General features: G+C 41.9%; 1 protein-coding gene across 14 annotated transcripts in view; it reads left to right on the top strand.

The window, feature by feature from the left end:
- Positions 1-23,076, top strand: part of apba1a (amyloid beta (A4) precursor protein-binding, family A, member 1a) — a 35,338-nt gene continuing 12,262 nt past the window's right edge. The window contains exons 1-9 of one of the 14 annotated variants that reach the window (XM_054773637.1): positions 49-149; positions 549-628; positions 10,759-10,869; positions 10,974-12,538; positions 15,484-15,582; positions 15,655-15,694; positions 18,915-19,060; positions 20,619-20,651; positions 21,667-21,753. In XM_054773637.1, coding sequence (XP_054629612.1) covers positions 11,033-12,538; positions 15,484-15,582; positions 15,655-15,694; positions 18,915-19,060; positions 20,619-20,651; positions 21,667-21,753 — 1,911 coding nt within the window. In that variant the 5' untranslated portion in view covers positions 49-149; positions 549-628; positions 10,759-10,869; positions 10,974-11,032. Of the gene's footprint in view, positions 217-548; positions 629-2,736; positions 2,801-5,572; positions 5,686-10,758; positions 10,870-10,973; positions 12,539-15,483; positions 15,583-15,654; positions 15,695-18,914; positions 19,061-20,618; positions 20,652-21,666; positions 21,754-23,076 lie in introns of all 14 variants that reach the window. The other 13 variants (XM_054773632.1, XM_054773642.1, XM_054773638.1 and 10 more) reach the window with 13 other exon arrangements.

Raw genomic sequence — 23,076 nt, 5'->3', positions numbered from 1 at the left:
CCCACGACAATCTTCCGACGGGGAGGGGGGTGGACGCTGGTGAATGCGCGTGTGCGCGCGCACGGTTCAGGGAAGATGGAGGATGATGATGTTCTGCTCAGAAGAATTCAACCTGCAACATCATCGCAGGTAATACAATCCGATGGAAGGTAATACAAGCTAATAGCAGCTAATGGAAGCTAACAGCAGCTAAACGAAGCTAATAGCAGCAAGTAGGTGGGTGGTGCTGTTGTTTTGGGTGAAATACGTTTGTGTCATGATGTGTTGGTTGTGGCTGTGAGGACATCATGATGTCGTTGTTTCATTGTGCTGATGTGTGTATGGAGAAAAAAGATGAGGTGCAGATGCTGAAGACACGTTTAATATTTACGTTTGATAGATGTAAGCACCTTTTTACACAATGTTGAAAAGCAGCGCTTTATTATCTGCTTTATCACACCGTTAGTTCTACACATACAAAAATGTTCATTATTATATCATATTGACATCTTCTCATGCTCTTCTTACACATAAAAGCAACAACTCGTTCTAATTGATGTACTGTTTAGGAAACATTTAGGAGTTGCTGTCATGTGACAGTCATGTGACGATCCCAGGATATGGCTTCCTCAAAATGGCAGTGTGTCAGGTAAGCTAGCTCATTTCCAAAAGCTTATGGTTTTGCCGTGAAAACTCATTTTAAATCCATTCAATGCATTAATAGAGTGTCAAATATTACAAGTCCACTATATTTCTTCAATGAATTCATGAACAAGCTAGGAAAATATCACTGTCAGGCTTTTAAATTGCTATGGAACGCCTGGCGAGACTCACAATAGCAATAATAATAATAATAATAAGACACTCAAATACTTCAATTCAAAGTACACACAGACATTTTTGTCACTACATGGTCGTGCCTACAAGTTCTCATCTGTTCTCTGTATTGCGTGTGGAGGAGCGATCGCATTCATTTAACGTCTTTGTGGATTATTTTGTCGGTTACGGTGTGTTTGCATACGTGTATAGATGATCAATGCTGAGATTTGGTACTTCAGTCACAATTATGCTATACTTCACATACTGCTGAAGAGCAGCACAATGCTCCCGCGTGCCGGCAGCACTCTTGCAGCCCCATACCATGACATTCCCACCACCATGCTTGACTGTAGACAGGTTTTTGTACTCCTTTGCTTGCAGCAAATACGTTTATCTTGGTCTCATCAGACCACAGGATGTGCTTCCACTTATCCTTAGTCTGGCTGCCTTCAGCAAATTGTTTGCAGGCTTTCTTGCGCATCAGACACAACCTCTGGATATGGTGGTGAGCACGTGCACTCAACTTCTTTGGTGGAGCATGGTGAGGCCTGTTCTGAGTGGAAGCTGTCCTGTTAACGTGTTGGCAATCTCCTTATAGCTTAGAATAAGGGTGTGCAAAGTGCAGCCCAGAGGCCATTTGCAGCCCACGGCTGTATTTTTATTGGTCTGCAGCACATTTAAAAAAATATAATTTAAAGCGAAAACTAAACACAACAGCGAAAATTGAAAAATCAGCAGTAATTTTTCAACAATAAACTCAAAACTCAAAACATTTTGAAAAACAAACAAAAAACAAAGTGAAGTTGTGGAAAAAGTTATAATGTTATGAGAATAAAGTAAAAATATGTGAATATAGTCAAAATTATGAAAAGACAATTTACAAGAAGAAACTGAGTAGTTGAAAAATTAAAAAGCAGAAAAAAACGTCAAAATATTACTAGAAAAAGTCACATTCTAATGAGAAAAATATTCACAATTTTACAAGAAGAATAAACTAAAATGTTAGTTTTTTTATTTTATTTTCATATTTGATTTTATTAAATTGACAATTGACTTTTTTTTCTGCATAAGTTTCCACTACAAGTGAACAGATAACTTTTGCTATATAGGCATCTTACCGCTGAGTTGGTTTATCCGTAATCAGAATAATAAAGATGAAAGATGCATTATCCTTGTGCAGCTGCCGACATCTGTTCTCCACTTTTTTAATGCCGTGGCACAAGAACAAATCAGAAGGGGGCTTAAAGTCAGCTGACTGATGTCATACGACATCTACAAAGTGACAGTTACGATGTAGGTGACATCCGACCAACGCTCCCTTCGCGATCACTGTAATGGGCACCCCTGATATAGCATATACTGTATGTCCATTCATACACTGTAGTACTTGTACAACGCAACTCCTCATAATAACACAGTTAAAAGTCTGATTCAAATATTCTGCCAGTAAAGAAAGCACTGTTAGGTATGTAGATTTTCAGACATATGTGCCATCTCTTAACTTGATTTGGATTTTAAGTTAAGTTATATATATATATATATATATATATGCATACAAGTTACATTGGAATACATCACATAGTACAATTCACAGTTCCACATGTCCAAAAAGGAGTAGGAAGAAGCAAAGCTTATTTAATCCTACCCCCCATCTGTTTCGCATCAATTGCAATGCATTTGTTCTCTTCCTGTATTCCAAATGTACTCTTTGCTAGTTTAAAATACAAAGGAAAATGATAAGGTAGTATGATACGGTAATATGAAGTAACATAGCGTTACATGGTGATTAATCATCATTAATTAATTTGAAAACCATGATTAATCTGATTTAAAAAATAGTCATCAGTATCAACATTTTTTTAATGCCTTTTAGCTCTATTTTTCCACTTTTTCTGGGTTTTTGTTTATTTTATTTGTGCAATGAGCCCTGTTTCACAGATGGCCCCTACTCCCCACCCATGTGCGCTTGGCCAGGAAAGCGAGGTGCTGCCAGGTGATGGAGGTGTGTGTCCAAGCTCTGCCTTCTTGTTTCTGTCACTGGTCAGGGGTTGGGTTGCATTGTGAAGGGGTTTATGCAGCTTTCAGACTGGCATTAGACTAGGAATGCACTGCGATACTTACTGTATGTACAATCAGAGGTGGCGTTCCACTACTGCTCGCCTGCGTGGCGCATACTTCACCTTTGTTGACCGCTTGTATTTATTTACAGAATAAATGCATGATGCAAGAAACATTTCCTGTACTTCGCTTTAAATACACACCCCTACTTGGCAAATATAGCGACCATGTCGCTAAATTGTCAACACAGCTCTCTTCTACATATGAGGTGTGTTATGAATTGGTGCAAAAAATTGGTGATCCCGGGTACTTGTGAAGTTAGCTCTCAGCCAAATGTGACCAGCATAAATAGAACCACTTGGTGATTTAGGGTGCAGACAAGTCCAAACGTCTACACTTTTTTGATCTGACAAAGGTTCTATCTCTGTGTGGCATGTTGTCCCCGTGTGTGCGTGGTTTCTTTCTCTCCATGTACTCCGGCTTCCTCCCACATTCCAAAAATACGCTTGCTTGGTTAACTCAGACCGAACTTCCTGGCTGCTGCAAGGCTTTTAGTCGTTGTCAGTATGCGCTCAGTGTCCTACTCAGAGGATGGGTAAGATAAAAGAAGTGGATATGAACAAAGAGGACAGGAAGTATCCTGCTGCTGCATGTTTGTGTCTTTTAGGAACTGGTGACAGCCTGAATACATAATATCAAATCATCCTCCTCAGTCATTGAGGTTGCAATGGGTTCAAGATAACCTTCTTATCTTGATAAACATATTTACATGCAACACTCTCCTACTGTCACAGATAATGAAATGTCTCAATAACATTTAAATAATAAATAAGTGCTACCTACACGGTAAACAATAGCCCAATTAAATAATAAAACTAATCAACAGTAAGTACTGTGGACTAACAATAGAGGTATATGTTATAATAAATAAAATAATACGAACAAATTCAAATAAAATACATATATAATAGATGACAGCATTCTACTACATCCTTATACTTTGTATAGATCATATGCTAGTACTGTTTAGAATAGTTTTCTGCCTGTAAAACTATCATTGTAAAACTATAAAAACATGTTTTGTGTTAACGTTTTGAGACTTGTGGCGTAACTTTGTCAGTTAGCAAAACTACAGAGTCAACCACTGATGACATCATAGACGGGCGACGGAGCTGACTTCCGGTTCCTGTTTCCATGTATTGGCAGTTTTGTGATAAAAATACATTAAGAAGATAGTTGCATTCATGCAGTCTATTAATAACACGACAAGGCACACGCCATTTTGTACGCTAACCAGAAAATGTATGGAAACAGAGGCGACATTTAGGTGTACATTTTTGACGTTAACTGAAAAACAGTAACCGGGGCGTATGCTAACTGAGGTTCCAGCAGTTAATTTTGGTAGGTAAACACAAGACTCGCTGGAGAGTTACAGTGGGGTGTGCCGTGGAAGAATACACAATGTGCGGCCACACCACTAATAACAGTGGACTGTTGCGACCATCATTAAGGATAAAGATGGATGAATATTCTAACATCTATCCGGACGTTGAGGTGGCCAATCAACAATCTCTTTTATTGCAAAAACAAAACAAGCTACTGTCGACAAACTCAACTGTCCTCCTCCTCCCTCAGCCACACACACAATCAGGACTCATGCCATGTGTCCAAAAACTGGACACCCCATACTCTGAAAAATAATCTGGTGTATGCTGTCCAGTAGGATTGTAACGGTACACTAAAATGTAATTTTGGGTCGGTTCAGTTTCTTGAAGTGCTTGGTTCGGTTAATTATTGGTACAAAAAAGGCAGAAAAAAATGACTTAAAATGCTTTTATTTGAAAAAAAAATGCAAACAGAACTATTTTTAAATACACTCCTGATCAAAATCTTAAGACCAGTTGAAAAATTACTAGAATTTGCATTTTGCACATTAGGATCTTAATGAGGAGTGAAAAACAAGAAGGGGGAGTGAGACAAAAAGCACTTTGAAAAAGTAATTTATTGAAAACAACAATTAAACAGAAATAGGCTGTTTATCAGCTGATCAAAAGTTTAAGACCATCGCTCAAAAAATAACAAAAAACTCTCCAAACCAGAACCAGGACTCAGTAATGAGTAGCTCCACCGTTCTTGTTAATCACTTCAAAAATGTGTTTGGGCATGCTTGATACGAGTGTTTCCAGGACGCTAGTGGGAACATTGCTCCAAGTGGTGAAGATGGCTTCACCAAGGGCATCAACTGTCTGGAACTGATGGCCATTTTTATAAACTTCCCTTGCCATCCATCCCCAAATGTTCTCTATGGGATTTAAATGAGGGGAACATGCAGGATGGTCCAAAAGAGTGATGTTATTGTCCCTGAAGAAGTCCTTGGTCAAGCGAGCATTGTGAACTGCAGCGCTGTTTTGTTGAAAAACCCAGCTGTTACCACATAGACGAGGGAAAAAGCACCCCTGATCATGATGGACCCCCCCTCCACTGTGCCGGGTAGAAAACATCTCAGGTGGGATCTCCTTGTCATGCCAGTAACTTTGGAAGCCATCTGGACCGTCAAGGTTACATTTTTTCCTCATCAGAGAATAAAACTTTTTTCCACCTTTCAATGTCCCATGTTTGATGCTCCCTGGCAAAGTCTAAACGGGCAGTTTTGTGGCGTTGAAGGAGGCAAGGTCTTTGAATTTGTTTTTTCTATTTTTAAACCCTTTTCCCGCAGATGCCGTCTGATGCTTATTGCGCTGCAGTCGGCACCAGTAAGGGCCTTAATGTGGGTGGAAGACCGCCCTGTGTCTTGATGGACAGCCAATCGGATCCTCTGGCTCAGCGCAGGTATGATTTTTTTGAGTCTACCACTTGACGTTTTTGTTCCATAATGCTCAGGATCTTTCCAAAAATTTACAATGACTGATTTACTGCGCTCAACCTCAGCAGCAATGGCACGCTGCGAGAGGCCTTGCTTATGCAGCTGGACAATCCAACCACGCTCAAAAAGAGAAAGCTTCTTAGCTTTAGCCATCAGGAGGGCATGACAGTGTGAATGCCTGACAGAAAATGAAAATTTTGAGCAGATTTTGGCTTTTATTATAGCCTGTGGTCTTAAACTTTTGATCAGCTGATAAACAGCCTATTTCAGTTTAATTGTTGTTTTCAATAAAGTACATTTTCAAAATGCTTTTTGTCTCACTCCCCCGTCTTGCTTTTGCATATTGTAGCTCTACTTAAAACCTCATTAATATCCAAATGTGCAAAATGCAAATTCTAGCAATTTTTCAACTGGTCTTAAGATTTTGATCAGGAGTGTAAATAAAAGTGACCCATTGGGGTGATATTTCAAACAAATTATACTCTTGAGTTTTTTTTTTTTTGTAGAAAAACAATAATAAAATAAACTTTTGTATTTAAACAATTGTTTAAACATTGTGGCGAAATGTAATGGACAGTTACAGTCAGTAGTGTCCGACAAAAAATAAAATATAACTGAAACGGTAAGCAAGTAGACCGAACCGAACATGCAGAACCAAAACGTGCAATACATCCATGTGAACTGTCCTCAGTCAGTAGTATCCGACACACAGATGGGCTAACTCTGCGACGCGATGTTTACTGTCTGAACTATCCCTTAAACTCAGTGAGAAACCATGATGCTGGTCAGCCATTTCACTTGTTGGTTTCCTTTGTTGCTAATGAATAATATCAGCTAAAGCCACACAGAGAGTGGGACTGGAACTGGAACTAATCGACATTTTTATTGTAACTGTTGATCCGAAATCGGTGATGAAGGTTCAAGACAAGGCTTAAGAAACATGGCTAATTGCCCATGGCAACAGGTGTGGCTTGTCACTCCGCCAGGAAGACAGGAACGTGACAATACGTTATATATAAGAATATATATGTACTGTATATGTATATACTGTATATATGTAGTGTTACCTTCAATTTAGTGGTCAAACAGGTTTTGTGGCTCCAAGCGGATTTTAATTTGGTGGAAATGGGCCCGGATACTCCGGCTTCCTTTTCCACATTCCAAAAACTTATTATGTCTTTTTTTTGTCCTGTCCAGTCATTAGGGCAGATAGCATTGTTGATCTAAATGCCCTCACGTGCTCAACAGTTTTGCTCTGCCAAGTGCAAATTGAAGTGGAAAGTGTGAGATACACTTCCCCTGTTATACAGAATTTATTTGACTTTGATGTTTTGTTGTTATGCAAATTTGGAGCGGCGGGACCGGAGCAGGAGGGGATAGAGAAGAAGAGAAAATAAAACGGAGAGGGGGTGCAGGGATGAAAGGGGGGACAAAAAAGAGAGAGACAACAGCACCAACAACAATTGTGACAACAATAACAGAACAACAGAAGCAAACAGGGCTACATCAACAAATGTTTGTGATGGCTATAAAGACCCTGACGGAAAGGGCAAAATAATATCAACAACCACAATGATAATACTGCATTGAAACAGTCACACATAATAGTAGTAATAGAAGTAATGAAATTATTAACTATGATAGTGATCAGAATGACAATAACTGTAATGCACACAATTGTAAAAACTAGAATTACATTGCTGACATCACCGTCACGACAATAAAACCAACAACATAATAACACCCTGGTTAACTCAGTGAGTAATGTGGGGAAGTACGTATGTACTGTGAGTGTGCATATGTACATGTGTACAGGTATCTCTGTATGTGTGCAAGTCTTCATGTATATAAAAGTGAGCAAGTGTGTGACCGTGTAATTGTCACTGAGAATGCATGAAAGGAGAGGGGCAGCCTCCCACCACCCAGCAAGCCTCGCCCTACATAGCCAGGCCTAGACCCCACCGCCAGAAAGCCACCAGGCCCACAGAACGTATTATGTTAAACATGTACAGTCAAACCTGTCTTAGCGGCCACCTTTATAGAACGGCCACCTGCCTATAGCGGTCACTGAAAAATCCCCCGCAGCAAATTTACATGTTATAGACCCTGTGTATAGCAGTCACCTGTCCAACGCGGCCAGCGGCCACCCATTTTGTCTCCCTTGGTCAATATCTTACCGCATATAGCGGCCAAATTACCGACTCAAGTAGAAGTTTCATGCACGAAAAAGTTTAGTTTTTCAATCAATGAAGCCGTCGTGTGTAGACTTTAATTACTGAGTCCTAGCTCAGTCACAATCATTCACAAGATCCACACAAACTGTCAGTTGTTCCACATAAAAAGCCGTCTTCTTTTGAGCTTGCTATTTCCTGGTCCAACATGTAACTTTAAGAGCATTTGCACCAAAACATTACTGCAAGGTAGGCTGGGAACAGGACGCGCTCCCAGCGACGCTACAATAAAAAAAAAAAAACATACGCTAGCATGCATGCGGCAGCGGGAGCAAAACTGAGTTCGGTTGTACTTAATTGAAGTATTTTAGAATGTACTCACTTTATTTTTGATCAATCGTCATCCACAAATCCATCAAAGTCCTCATCTTCTGTATTCAACACAAAAAAAGCCGTCTTCTTTTCCGTTCGCTACTAGTCTGTTAACTTGTCAGTGTTATTCAGCTTCGAAGCAAAGAAGGAAACTTCTCCTGTTGCTTCTGCCAACTTTATTTATTGAACGCGGCCACCAGAGAGCAGTTCAGAACACACACACACATCTCTCAGCATCGTCTCTCCTTCCTGCTTGCCCACAAGGCAAAGGTTAAACAATCCCCACTACATAGCTGTCCAGGCAATGCCTGTAACAAGTGACACCGTTTATTTCCTGGTGTGAGACAATGTGCACTGGTAAATACTGTAATGCTGTTTGTTGTGGGGAAGGAGAGACTCACGTCGCCGATGCACTTTAATCGCTTTATTAACAGCGGAGAACACTGCAGGACTTTACATCCACGCCAACATAAACACACTTCCCAACTCTCTCGAAACTCACACTAGCACTGAGCCTAGTTCTCCTGCTCAGGACGCCCACCGTCACTTCCCGTCACTTCCTGATGAACTAAAGCTGTAATGACAACTCTGCCGTATAAAAAGTAAAATATTAAAAACAAGCGTAAGACATTACTAGCACAGCTTTGTTCTGTGGGTCGTGGATAATAACAAGCCTAGTAGTGCTGTACTTTTATCCACAGTCCCATAGCGCCCTCTACTTTTTTTTTTTGTCTGTAGCGGCCACTTTGGCAGTCTCCCTCTAGTGGCCGCTATAGACAAGTTTGACTGTATGTAAATTGTCCATAGGTGTGGACGTGAGTGTGAATGATTGTTTTATATACAGACCCTTTCCAAAAAATTAGAATGTCATGGAAAAGTTGTTTAATTTCCATAATTCCATTCAAAAAGTTAAACTTTCATAGATTATAGATTCAGGGCCCACAATTTAAACGATTTCAAGTGTTTATTTGTTTATTTTTACATAATTTGGGCTTCCAGCTCATTAAACCCACGAAAACAGGAATAAAAAAAATTAGAATACTGTGAAGAAATCAGCCCAAATTTTGCAGGGCATGAATGTTTTAAACTGAGTGTCACACACTAATCATCTACTAAAGTCAAATCACCTACACGGGCTTCCCCAGGTGTCATTAAATTTTTTCAGTTTGGTTCAATTGTCTCAGTTGGGTTCAATATGGGGAAGACTGCAGACATGACAACTGGCCAGAAGACCATCATTGATACCCTCCATAGGATGGGTAAGCCACAAAAGTTCATAGCTAAGGAGGCTGGTTGTTCACAGAGTGCTGTGTCCAAGCATATCAATGGAAAGTCTAGAGGAAGGGCAAAATGTGGCAGGAGAAGATGCACCAGCAAAAGAGATGACCGTGGGCTTCAGCGGATTATCAAACAGGGAAGATTCAAGAATCTGGCAGAGATCCAGAAAGAGTGAAATGAGGCGGGAGTCACAGCTTCAAAAACCACCACATTCAGACGCATCCGGGAGATGGGCTACAACTGTCGGGTTCCTCGGGTCAAGCCACTTCTGAACCTGAGCCAACGTAGGAAGCGTCTCCACTGGGCCAAGGAGAAGAAGGACTGGACTGTTGGCCAGTGGTCCAAGGTCCTCTTTTCCGATGAAAGTAAAGTGTGCCTTTCATTTGGGAATCAAGGTCCAAGGGGAAGACGGGTGAGGAACAGAACCCAAGTTGCCTGAGGTCCAGTGTGAAATAGCCACAGTCCGTCATGATTTGGGGTGCAATGTCTGGTGCAGGTGTTGGTAAACTCCGCTTTCTTAAATCCAAGGTCACCGCAACAGTCTACCAGAATGTTTTAGAGGACTTCATGATTCCTTCTGCTGAGGATCTGTATGGAGATGCAGATTTCATCTTCCAGCAGGACCTGGCCCCTGCCCCTACCGCCAGAAGCACCAAAACCTGGTTTGATGCCCATGCCATCACAGTGCTTGACTGGCCAGCCAACTCACCGGACCTAAACCCCATTGAGAATCTATGGGGTATTCTCAAGAGGAAAATGAGGGGCACCAGACCCAACAACAAAGAAGAGCTGACAGCAAGCATCAAGGAAATCTGGGCTTCCATAACTCCCAAGCAATGCCACAGGCTGATTGCTTCAATGCCACGTCGCATCGAGGCAGTGATTAAGGCAAAGGGATTCCCAACCAAGTATTGAAGATTGACATATCATTTTGAAAGTACCATATTTTGATTGATTTGATGTGATCCTAATTTCTTTTTTTTTCCTGCAAAAACTGAGAAGTAAATGGTAATTTCTTCACAGTATTCAAATTTTTTGAATTCCTGTTTTTGTGGGTTTTATGAGCTGGAAGCCCAAATTACGTAAAAATAAAGAAATAAACACTTGAAATCGTTCAAATTGTGGGCCCTGAATCTATAATCTATGAAAGTTTAACTTTTTGAATGGAATTATGGAAATTAAACAACTTTTCCATGACATTCTAATTTTTTTGGAAAGGGTCTGTCTGTATGTGCCCAGTGATTCACTGGTGAGCAGTCCAGGGTGTACCCCACCCTTAGTCAGCTGGGATAGACACCACCTCACCTGTGGCCCTGAACATGATAAGCGGTAAAAAATTAATGAAGGCGTCACCTATTTCACAATATTAAATTTGGAGGTTTTTTCTGTTGGAACCATAAAAGGTTTACCCTCTCTCTCTACAACTTGTGCAGGACTCGGATAATGGTGGACTCTTAAAAACAATGACTGGCCCAACCAACCTCAGACAGCCATGAACCCCCAGGAGACAGAGCTTGGCAAGGAGCTTAAGCTGGAGTCCAATGCACCGCCTTGCCATCACCGCAACAGCAGATCTCACAATCACACCAACCAAGAAAAACCATTCAGTCGTTGTGACACACCAACTGAAGGAAGTGGCAGCTGCAGAGCCAGTGAGCCTTCGCAACGCAGATCACAAGAGCAAGACATGGAGATGCAACATGGAGCTACGTCTCTGCAGGCCCAGCAGCCCATTCCTCGTCCTGCAGTGACACGTTATCGCAGACAGGGGGACAGTGAGGCCCGCATCCGAGCCCAGCAGCAAAGGTACAGACAGAGACAGCAGAGAGAGATGGAGAGAGCACAGCTGTTAGCACAACAAGAGACGCGACACACCGATACGACCCAGGAAGATGATAGAGAGAGGGATGATTCAGTGTTGGCCCGTTCTGCAAGCACAGAGAGTGGTTTTCACACCCACACAGACCGGGCTGAGGGCGATGATAGCTTGTTAATGGTGTCACTGGAGCCGGGGCTGGAGGACGAGACAATGAACTATGGAGTTCCGCTACGTCCCGAAGCAGAGGGGTACACTGAGAGATCTGAGTCTGAACAGCAACTTCTCCATCAGCATTCAAACTACCCACACCAACTGGCACCCCTACCGTGTGATCCACAGTCTGACTCACAGAGACATGAGGAGGCAACGTCGGCCCTGGGGTACTCCAACTACATCTATACTCAGTCTCCCAACTTCTCTGGAGGAAACTTGGAGAATTTAGATGCTGAAGTTGCAGAAGAAGCATACTCAGAGCCTTATGACATCTACTCGCTCTCTGAGCATGTGTATGAGGAAATCTGTGATGCTCCTACATTGGTTTCTTCAGCAGCAGATGGAGGAGCTGAGGACAGAGAGTCTCTCCAGCAGAGAAGGGCTAACTTTCGCCTACTGGACGGTCGGGCCACAGGCGGAGACTACCACCAACAAGAGGCTGTGGGCTCCCGTCTGCGGCACTATGATGAACGCTCAGACGGGGAGTCTGACAGTCCAGAGAAAGAGGCCGAATTCGCCCCATACCCACGTGCTGATAGCTGTGAGCAGGAGGAAGACATGGACAGTCATGTGGCAGAGGTGAAGGAAAGCCTAAGCTCTACAAGTCTTCAACGTATTACTGAAGACGCAGTTGATGAAGAAAATGAACGTGTACAAGCTGATAAACTCCAAGCAGATAACCAAACTCATTCCGATAAAAGTGCCACAGATGCCAAGCAGAGACAGCAGGCCAAAAAACGGACTTTGAGTCCATCAGAGGAGACGGCAGCAGTTGGAAATAGTCAGGAGAAGCGGGATGCTATATCTCTGGCCATCAAGGACATCAAGGAGGCCATAGAGGAGGTGAAGACCAGAGCAGTGAGATCTCCTTACACTCCTGATGAACCAAAGGAGCCTATTTGGGTCATGAGGCAAGACCTCAGCCCCACTACAGAGTGTGACCTGCAAACATCGCTTGGAGGAGAAGTGAGTACAAAATTATTTGGTGGCTTTCATGTAATAACTGTTCTTTCTTGGTGCAAATTTTTATCATCGTCAGAGGGATTTGTAGTATTATTGCCCCTCGCATGTTGCTAAGACAATATAAAGTCACCAAAATATTAGAAACCAGTGGATAATAATAATAATTAACGACATTGCCAATAACCCTGCACGAGATTCAGACCTTTCTGCCATGCGCTGCTATGACCCACTGCGGCGTCCAGCCACTTAACAACAACAGGAGCTGCCGGGTCACCTTACTGGTTACACATTACTGCCGCAACAATATCCCGTGTTAGGGATTATTGTGCCTTTTGTTAGATCATTCAAACCTGCAATAAAAGCCTGTTGTTGTGGCGATCCAGTCCGGTGCTTGGGTGTGTCTCACCCAACATTACAGTAACATTACTGACACCTAGTGACCAGTGTAGAATACTACATATCATCACATCTTTGAATGTGTCTTCTGTATTTTACATCATTTAGCCATTTTCATGTTTACATTTTACATTTGCTGACGGTATTCAACCACAAAACAGCATGATTTATGAATGAATATATTTTTGAAAAACAGTGAAGCCACAAAATTTTTAAGCGCTTAGTGGCAAGGGATTACTGTACTGTGTGTCTGTGTGTGTGTTAATTTGACATTTTTTATATTGTGGTTGCAGAATTGCTAAAACATTTGACAGTAAGCTAAGACTTCTGCACAATTCTGTGCACTGTGGGAGAAAAGGTTGAGGTGTATTTTTCATGTGCCTGTGTCAACTGGAGCTCCATGTGCATGTGCATGCTCCATCATAATGGTGAGTCCTGAATAATATAACAAGATTTCTGCCAAATGACTTCATTCATTTGTGCAGAAAATCCTACTAAAGTATGAATGATGAATCTACACCCAAACAAGGCTCTACGTCCTCTAAATGACTTATTGTATATGAGTGAGGGATGGAAAGGTTAATGGTGAATAATTCAGTAAGGATCTAATAACAGGATGACTGAGTAGTTAGGAGTGATGAGAGCATACACCTAGCACCTGCATGCTTTGAATAAAACGTCTACAATTCTCATCAACCACATGATTTAACACTATGATATATGGGTATACAGTATATTATATACACATATACAAAGTACTACTCATTTCAGAAGTAAGGGTGAAATGGCTCCTTTAAGCCATCAATGCCATTGGCGGCCAACAAGATAGACTGACAGATGATTCCATGATGAAATGGATACTCGGCTGTCACCTGAGGCGGAGACTCTCCGTGTGTTGTCGTCCTCCTGGGATATATATGCTGGACTTTCCACAGGATTTGTACAGTTATTGACAGTCATGGAAAACTTTTGGATATATCAAGTTGAGAAGCTTGAAGAGGACCAAGCCAGGCAGCAACAGACTGAGCAACATTATGAAGAAGAGGTTGGCTATTTTTTTTTGCTATCAGGCACTACTTTAACATCACTATTTTTCAAGTACTGCCAACATTGATGCAGATGTCTCTTTCTTAAGTCATGACTTTCTCCTATTTCAGCAAAAAAAATCTTCTTTGCTGTTATATATGAGCTGTCAGCCATGATTCACCGAAAATATATTGCTGTAGCCATGGATAGAAAACTAGATTTAAACTGAATTTATTTATAAAAGGGACATATTAATGAACATTTGACATGTAATATGTGAAAATGTAGCCAATGGCTAATTTCCATTTTCTGTTGCTGGGCAGGTTGATTAAAATTAAGAACAAACACCTTCAAAATAACAGTACAGTGGAACCTTGGTTAGCGTCATTAACCTGAACACAATTTTACATGCATACAACAATTCCAAATGCATCTAAATACATATACGTAAATGATGAATGAAAGGGATAAATTAAATTTTATGGTTATTTTTACCTTCATTGAAGACGTGATTGTTGCCAAAGACATGGTGTTGCAGCGAGAGCAACACGGATACCACCTTTGTGTTTTGCTATGAGTTATTCTTGAATTCAGTAGTGTTTCTCATCCCACGCCTTTTTGATCACGGCTGCAAAATAACCCAAAATGGAGCCAAAGAACTCCTCCGTGAATCACCACTTTATCACTACAAGGATTGTGGATGATGGGTAAAATTCCAAAAAATTTGCATTTTCCTTTAAATGTTAATTTATCCCTTTCATTAGTCATTTATATGCACTTAGAATTGTTTTAGGATTTGTGTTAAGATTTTTGGGACTTGCGTAACTATGTTAGTTAGTAAAGTAAAACTGCTTCATGTTTCCATGCAATAGCAAGCTGCAATCAAGGACGTTGTATGATAACAATACATTAAGAACACAGTTGCACTCATGCAGGGTATTAATAACATGACAAAATGTGTGCCATATTGTACTCTAACCGGAAAATGTACGCACATCAAGGCAAAAAACAAACCAAAAAAACACTGTAAAAGGGGTGTACACTAACTGAGGTTCAGTACTACAAAGTTCAACATAAACGAGGTATAAGGTCTGGAAAGCAATACAAAAGTCAAAAGGAACTTACTAGGCAGCAGAAAAACCAGTAGATAATAGCCAAAAAAAGGCAAGCAACACTTTCCAATAAGTAATGACAACACAACATGAGGCTTAGCGCATCCAAACGAACTCCCAACCAACTGGGGAAGCAAGAGAGGCGTAAAAAAGCCTGATCAGCAGCAGGTGTGTCTCTTGGCTCCGCCTCCTCGCCAGCACAAAGGTGCTCTGAAAAAACAGGTAACAATGGAAATAATGTAAGAAAATAACAATGCACAGAAATCACAATAAACAATTAAAAAAAAGAAAAACCCAGACTAGTCCTGTATTTGTTCTTATACTGTTGTCATCTGCAAAGTGTGGCAAAACTGCAGTTTTTTTTCAGCTCTTTCAGTAAAATTATGCCGAATTCTTTTTGTTCTTCCTCTGCAGTCGCCTGGGTCTGGTTCTCCTTCTCCTCCTGGAGCAGAATCAGCCAGCAGACTTCTACTGGCAGATGACGGTTTTGAATCGTCTCCCTCCAGTAAAGAGGTGATGTCACCGTGTCATTGTCACATTTTCACTTTATACACCAAATTAATATTTCATCATTTTTGTTCATAGTCCAGAAGAAGTCTTGCATCCTTCCCCACATATGTTGAAGGTAAGTGTCCTTCTCTGGCACATTCAGATCCAGCATCAATACACTAATAAGCTGTTCACACAAAAATTAAGCAATATTTTGCCTTTTGTCTCCTTACTGGGCCAAAAATTAACCCAACCGTCACCTTAAAACGGACATACCAAACAGTGACTATAGCGTACCTACTCTACCTACTCTTCATTTGCGACATTAATGTACTGCAACAAGTGAAATATGTAGTGCAAAGTATAGTACAAAGTACAAAGGCTCACAATTTTTTTTCAAATCAAATGTCATCTATTGAAAGTTTGTACATTTTGATAATAAATGTCATGGGTACTTACAGTATCTGTTTATCAGTCCTCATGTAAAATTTTTGTCAAAATTTGACCTCGCAAAATACACATTTTTGAGCCAGAATTACTTACTTACCATAAAATTAATTAATCATGTTCAGTTTTTCAAGTTAATGAAGATTAAAAAAAAGGTTTATGTTTTTTAAGTGTGCAGGAATAATTTCTGAAGTGGAACGCCACTCTAAAAGTTTGGGAATCACTGCTTTAGAGGGAGTACTGGACAGTTCTGGCTCTGGGGATTCCCTTGTTCTGCTGGGAGGCTTCAACACTCACGTTGGCAATGACAGCGACGCCTTGAGAGGCGTGATTGGTAGGACTAGGAGGCTCCCCTGATATAAACCAGAGTGGCGTTTTGTTATTGGACTTCTGTGCTCACCAAAGATTGTCCATAAAAACATAATGTTCAAGCATAAGGATGTCCATATGTGCACTTGTCACCAGGACACCCTGGCCCGCATGTCTTGAAGGAGGCAGCAGACATCAAGTCAGAGTGGGCCGTATTCCGTGCCCCCATTTTTGAGGCTGTGGCCGTAAGGTGGTCGGTGTCTGTGGTGGTGGTGTATTCCAGAACCTATCAGCGGTGAGGGATGCTATCAAGCTGAAGGAGTCCTATCAGGCCTTTTTGGGCAATGAGACTCTGGAGGCAGCTGACAGGTACCGGCAGGCCAAAAGGCGAGCAGCTTTGGCGGTCGACGAGGCAAAAAGGGGAAGCCATGGAGAACGACTTTTAGAAGGCTTTGAAGAAATTCTGGACCACCATTTGTCGTCTCCAGAGGGGAAAGCAGTACACTATCAACGCCATGTATGGTGGGGATGGTGTGCTGCTGACTTGAGGTGGTGTGGATCGGTGGAAGGAATACTTGGAAACCTCAATCCCAACGACACATCTTCCAATGGGAAAGCAGTGTTCTGGGGTGGAGTCTCCTATTGCTGGCTCTGAGGCTCCCGAGGTGGTCAAAAAGCTTCTCGATGGAAGGGCCCCGGGGTTGGATGAGATCCACCCGGAGTTCCTCAAGGCCCTGGATGCTGTGGGGCTGTCTTGGTTGACATGACTCTGCAGCATGCGTGGACATTGATGGCAGTGCCTCTGGATTGGCAGACTGGGGTGGTGTTTCCTCTATTCAAGAAGGGGGACTGGAGAGTGTCTTTCAACTATCGTGGGATCACACTCCTCAGCCTTCCTGGTAAAGTCTATTTTGGGGTACTGGAAAGGAGGGTCCACTAGATTGTTGAACCTCTGGAGGAGCAGTATCATGTTCGTACCAGTTGTGGCACTATGGACCAGCTCTATACTTTCAGCCGGGTCTTGACGGTGCATGGGAGTTTGCCCAACCAGTGTACATGAGTTTTGTGGACTTGGAGAAGGCATTCAGTCGTGACGCCCTCAAGGAATCCTGTGGGGGGTACTCCGGGAGAAAGATATATCAGACTGCTTCATTCAGGTGGTTCGCTCTCTGTATGACCAGTGAGCTTGGTCTGTATTGCTGGCAGTAAGTCGAACTGATTCAGTGAGGGTTGGACTCCGCCTGGGCTGCCCTTTGACACTGATTCTGTTCATTTATGTTATGGACAGAATTTCTAGATGTAGACAGAGTGTTGAGGGGATCCGGTTGACGTGGTCCTGCTGGCTTCATTGCTTCATCTTCAGTTTGCAGCCGAGTTTGAAGTGCCTGGGATGAGAATGAACACCACCAAGTCCGAGTCCATGGTTCTCAGGAGGGGTATAAGATCCTGCCCCAAGTGGAGGAGTTCAAGAAGCTTAGGGTCTTGTTCATGATAGAGGGAAAGATGGATCGAGAGATTGACAAATGGATTGGTGTTGTCACGAGTGGATCGGTGCTGGACCCCAGATGCAGAGACAGGAGGAAGGTGAGCAGGTAAGTCAGTCTTTTAATAGAGCCTTAAGCGAACAAAAGCCGATGGTGCGTGGATAAGGCAACAGAACTGAAAAAAGCACCATGGACACCAAGGCTTGGTGGAAGGCAGAGGAGGTACCAGACTGGAGAGCTGGGAGCACTGGGCGCACACTCTGGGAGACGCTGGGAAGAGCAAAGTCCTCAGGAGGAGAACAAGCCAGTAAAGCAACAAATGTGGTTAAGGTCCAAGGAGCCAGAATACAGCTGTCCATACATGTGGCACAAACCGAGAGGAATAATCCAGCGTCTCCCAGGTGCAGTCCATCATCTTAAGAGAAGTAGGAGCTCAGCAGAGGCAGGTGCGCCCAGTAGTCCCGCCTCCAGCCGGAGAAAGGGCTCCTGCATCAGAGAGAATATGCCCAGGAAAAGGCAGGGTAGTGCAGAGAGCAATGACAGGAAGTGAACCATGACAGGTGTTGCGTCTTCAGTAATGCAGACTCTGCATCGGCATCTGCGTCTGTGTCATGGTGAAGATGATCAAATTTACCATTTGATCTACGTTCCTACCCTCATTTGTGGTCATGAGCTTGAGCTGGGCTCTCCTGTAGAGAGAGGGTAAGAAGCTGAGGTGGCTCGGCATCTGGTCAGAATGCCTCCCAGACGCCTCCCTTGTTAGGTGTTCAGGTGTTGCATGTCCAACCGGCAGGAGACCTCGGAGAAGACCCAGGACACGTTGGGGAGACTATGTCTCTCAACTGGCGTGAGAATGCTTTGCAATCCCCCGGGAGGAGCTGGACAAGGTAGCCAGAGAGAGGGGAGTCTGTGATCCTCTGCTTAGGCTGCTGCCCTGGCAACTCGACTCCGGATAAGTGGAAAACGGTGTATGGATGGATGGAAAAAGTTTGGACACAGCTGTCTTAAAACTACAAAATGAAGACGCTTACTCCAGCGCTACCATGTTGCTAGTCATGTGAATAATATAAACAAAGCCTTTCATTTGTGGTTCCACTGAGTTTTTTCTCCCATCAGTCCCAGGCCCGTGTGACCCAGAGGACCTGATTGATGGCATCATCTTTGCAGCCAACTACCTGGGCTCGACTCAGTTGCTGTCAGACAAGACACCCTCAAAGAACATCCGCATGATGCAGGCACAAGAAGCTGTCAGTCGCATCAAGGTGACACTCATGCATTCACACTCTGTAGCTTTATTTACTGCACAGTAAGACTCCATGATAACTTTTACCTGCCGTTCTTGTTAGATGTATGCAAGTCTTTGTTGTGTCGCTTATCATTCAGAACCTGCATGGAGCCATCTCGTTACCCTCTACTATGGGCCAATCCGAATTCTATTCCTTAGCCTTTGTCTTTGTCCTTAGCCCTTGATTTTTTGTGGTCAGGTCTAGCAAGGGGTCTTTCAATTCTCTGTAAGGTAAGTAATGACTCCGCTACATTGCACATGCGCATAGAATCGAGCTGTGGGACGTCGACAAGACTAGATTTCTCTTCCTGGTACCTGCTGGCTTGCGTTCACACTGAACTACTGTAGTGTTGTCACGATACACTCAGCTCACAAGACGAGACAATACACAATATTGGGTTCACGAGAACAAGACTGTATTTTTAACATTACTTTTAAAACAAAATATAGGATTGGGCAAACAGACTTTTTTTTATTTAACTGAGTCAAAAAACATTGCAGGTACATGTTGAAATGTTTTATAAGTTTCCATGCATGACCTAAGCGTGGTGCTTTTAATTGTTGAATGTTTTTCCACAAATTGAAACAAAAACTAAAAATTATAAAAGTTAAAATAATGATGGCAGTTGTAGCTGAAAATTGTAAGTACCTTTAATTAAGTGTAGAAATACTGTAGTACAACTTCCTGGACATTAACACCTCAGCAGCTGTTGAACTCTGATGAAAAAAAAAAAGCAGCCACCCACCCGAGCAAACAAGTGTTGCTGGGCACTCCGAATGCAGGTGAGATTGCAAGGTTTATACTGTGCGTAAAGCACTTAATGTGTGGTTCCTATCCTGCCTCGTGCACTGCCACTACCATATTGCATGTATTATTCACAGTAGCGATGCCATAGTTCACAGTCTGATTGGCTTCTGGCTGGTCTGTTTCCACGAGACTGCTGTTCTCTTAAACGAGAAATATCGTCATGTTTTAATCTTGCGACACCCCTACACTGAACATTCCATCACTTCTATTGTACTTTATTACTACTATTTCCCTGACTTTGTGGATTATTTTGGTCTTATTTTGACATGCTGTTTATTCCTATATATAATTTGCGTGAGGAGTAATCATATGAATGAAATGATACATCTATCGTTTATTTAATATGTGTCATCAAGGAGGCACTTCAAAGTCACGCATGCAAGCTTTTATACGTTTATAGAATCAACACACCGATCAAGCCATCTTCATTAAAATGTTTTCACTAACTACTTATACTCATGACTTAATGATCAAGCTTCTTCACCACGACATGTGCCTGATACGCAGCTTTGAATAAACTATTTTCAAAATTCAAATTGATGAAGTGGTGCAGAGAAGCCCATTTTTATGCTTATTTCTGCTTGTCATTATAGTGATGTACTGTATACTTCTCTGTATAATCTGTTTGTATACAAAAATATATGAATATATAGTGTGTTTTTGAGCAGTAGAACTCTCCTTGGACTGTCTCAACCAATTATTGTCTGCTTTCTTTCATGTCTGGCAGACGGCCCAGAAAGCAGCCCAGAACAGAAAAAAGGTGCAGTACCTTGACTTCTATCACGCATTGTCACATCTTACATGATGTACTGCATGTTACTTTGTATGTACCGCATGGCACTACGTGTATATACACTGTTACTATCATCCAGTATGGTGTCATTGTGTTGTTTCCTGCAACAAACATTTGATGTTTTTGGAACTCATTTTACATATCACACATGTTTTACATCTTCAGTTGACTTCCTGTTCAATGACTATGTATTCAATTTAACAAAAAGATGGTGATGTATACATGTACAGTTGAATAAGCATAACAGCATTACAAAAAAACAACAGCAGCGTAATGTCTTTGAAGGCTGACCAGTCTACTTTCAGCTCAATTATCTAGTCCACCTTTTGGAGTCCTTCAGCAGAAAGCCCCCCATTTATCCTGTTTGGGCCCCCTCCTTGCATTTGTTTTTTTCTTCTTCAAGACATTCCAAATGGTTGTAGTGGTTGTGACCGATGTTTGTGCAATGCTTCTGATTGATCTTTCATCTTCTCTCAGATTCAAAGAGCTCTCTGGTTTTCATGTTGTTTTCACCTGTAAATGCAGTCTACACAGGCAAAACCTATACTACCCAATCTGAAACTGAGTGTAGATATTCACTGTTTTTTTATTGGTTGATAAGTAATGTGATAGGACACACCTGGGCAACAAAATACACGTTCTAATAGTTTTGCTCACCTGAAAAATGGGCGGGTTCAAACAAAAGTGGCAATCTTTTAAGTTGTGCATCTGATCAAGTGTAAATACCTGGAAATAAAAGCTGAAATGTTGCTCTCTGGTCTCATATTCATCTTTTGATGTCAAACCCAAATGTTTTGAGTCTACAGCAAAAATAAATTAATTGACTTCCTGGTTGGAGGGCAGTATATTATGCTGTATCTGCATTTTCCACATCTGCAAGGTCAAAGACTGAAGAGTTAAACTTGAAAATGTCATTTTATTTATTCGTTCATGAGCTGTTTTTGTAGGTGTGTGTTGTACTAATGTGTATCTGTGTACGTAGGCCCCTGAAGACGAAGCCCAGCCCATGACGGAGGTTGATCTCTTCATCTCCACCCAGAGAATTAAAGTGCTGAATGCAGATTCCCAGGTACTATTGTTAATCTCACGTATCACATCTTACACTCTTAGAAGATTTATCATTTACTGCATTACCCCCAACCTGGATGTCACCCAAAATATATCCACACGAATACGGATATTTTACAAAGGCATATTTTTATATGAGTTTTGTCTTTTCCTCCAATGAGCTCATCACTCATAGAAGGTCAGTCATGAGCTGGTGCACAGTGAGCTGGGTGGCAGTCGAAAGCGGGAACCTTGACGGTTCAACTCTCGGCTGCAGAAGCTCGCTCTTGGGACGTAGAATGTCACCTCTCGCACATGAGCTGGCAATCCATGCTGCCCCACGGCTCACAACCTGCATATTACCCGGTGAATGAGAGGGTACTCTCCTTCTGCCTTTGAATGGGGGGGATGGGTCCTGAGTGTTGTTTGCGCTTATGCGCCACACAGCTGGTTCACATCTGAAAATCACTTTTTCACACAGGGCCATTTAGGTTTGGATTTTTTTCCCTTAATAATACAAACCTTCATTTAAAAACTGCAATTTGTTTTAAATGTGAAATCATACTGACTGACATGAGCCAAGGAGTGGACATTACTGTCGACAGCCAAGAGAGGGCGATATAGGCTTGTGACGACTAGAGTCCCTTGATAGAGAGAGTTACAACAACTGAGATTACGCCGCCATGTTGGGGCCAATTCAAGGGTTCACAATACGACAATGCATGTAAAAAGTGGTATAAAGAATATTAAGGTATTCAATGTGATATCCATAAAATAACTGCAGTTTAGATTAAGTGCATGAAATGAGGTTCCCCGACCATACAGATCAAAATAAATCTAAAATTGGGCCAGATTCTAAACAGTATAATACGATTTTTATATATTTTTTTTCATTATTGCACTTCACATCTAACATTGAGTTTTTGAAGCATTTTATACTTAGGGTAAATGCGGACATTGACATGAAGATGTGCAAGACATGTTTTTTTTGTGTTTGTTTGTCAGACAAAGCGTTGCCATGGTAAGTTTGCTCGAGATCATGGATTACTTTATTTGCAACCAGAGGTGATTTACACAAGGATCATTCACATTAAACAGAAATTCACAACACCAAATACAACACATGGGACCGAACACTCTCAATTGACCTTCCTCGCACAGCTTTGAAGACGAGTTCGGCTTCCAGCCCAAACGGTTGATTTTATTCTCCCAAATTGTCCGTCTGTTGATATCTGAAGGGAGTCTGTACAGCTTGAAACCCTTGTCGTGTCTATTTGTGCATCCAAATGCACAACAACCCGGCATTTTTGATGAATAAACAACAATACAGCCAAGAATACTGTTG

This window comes from Dunckerocampus dactyliophorus, chromosome 4 (genome assembly GCF_027744805.1).
Source record: "Dunckerocampus dactyliophorus isolate RoL2022-P2 chromosome 4, RoL_Ddac_1.1, whole genome shotgun sequence".
Taxonomy (NCBI): domain Eukaryota; kingdom Metazoa; phylum Chordata; class Actinopteri; order Syngnathiformes; family Syngnathidae; genus Dunckerocampus; species Dunckerocampus dactyliophorus.
This window is presented reverse-complemented; position numbering and strand designations above follow the sequence as displayed.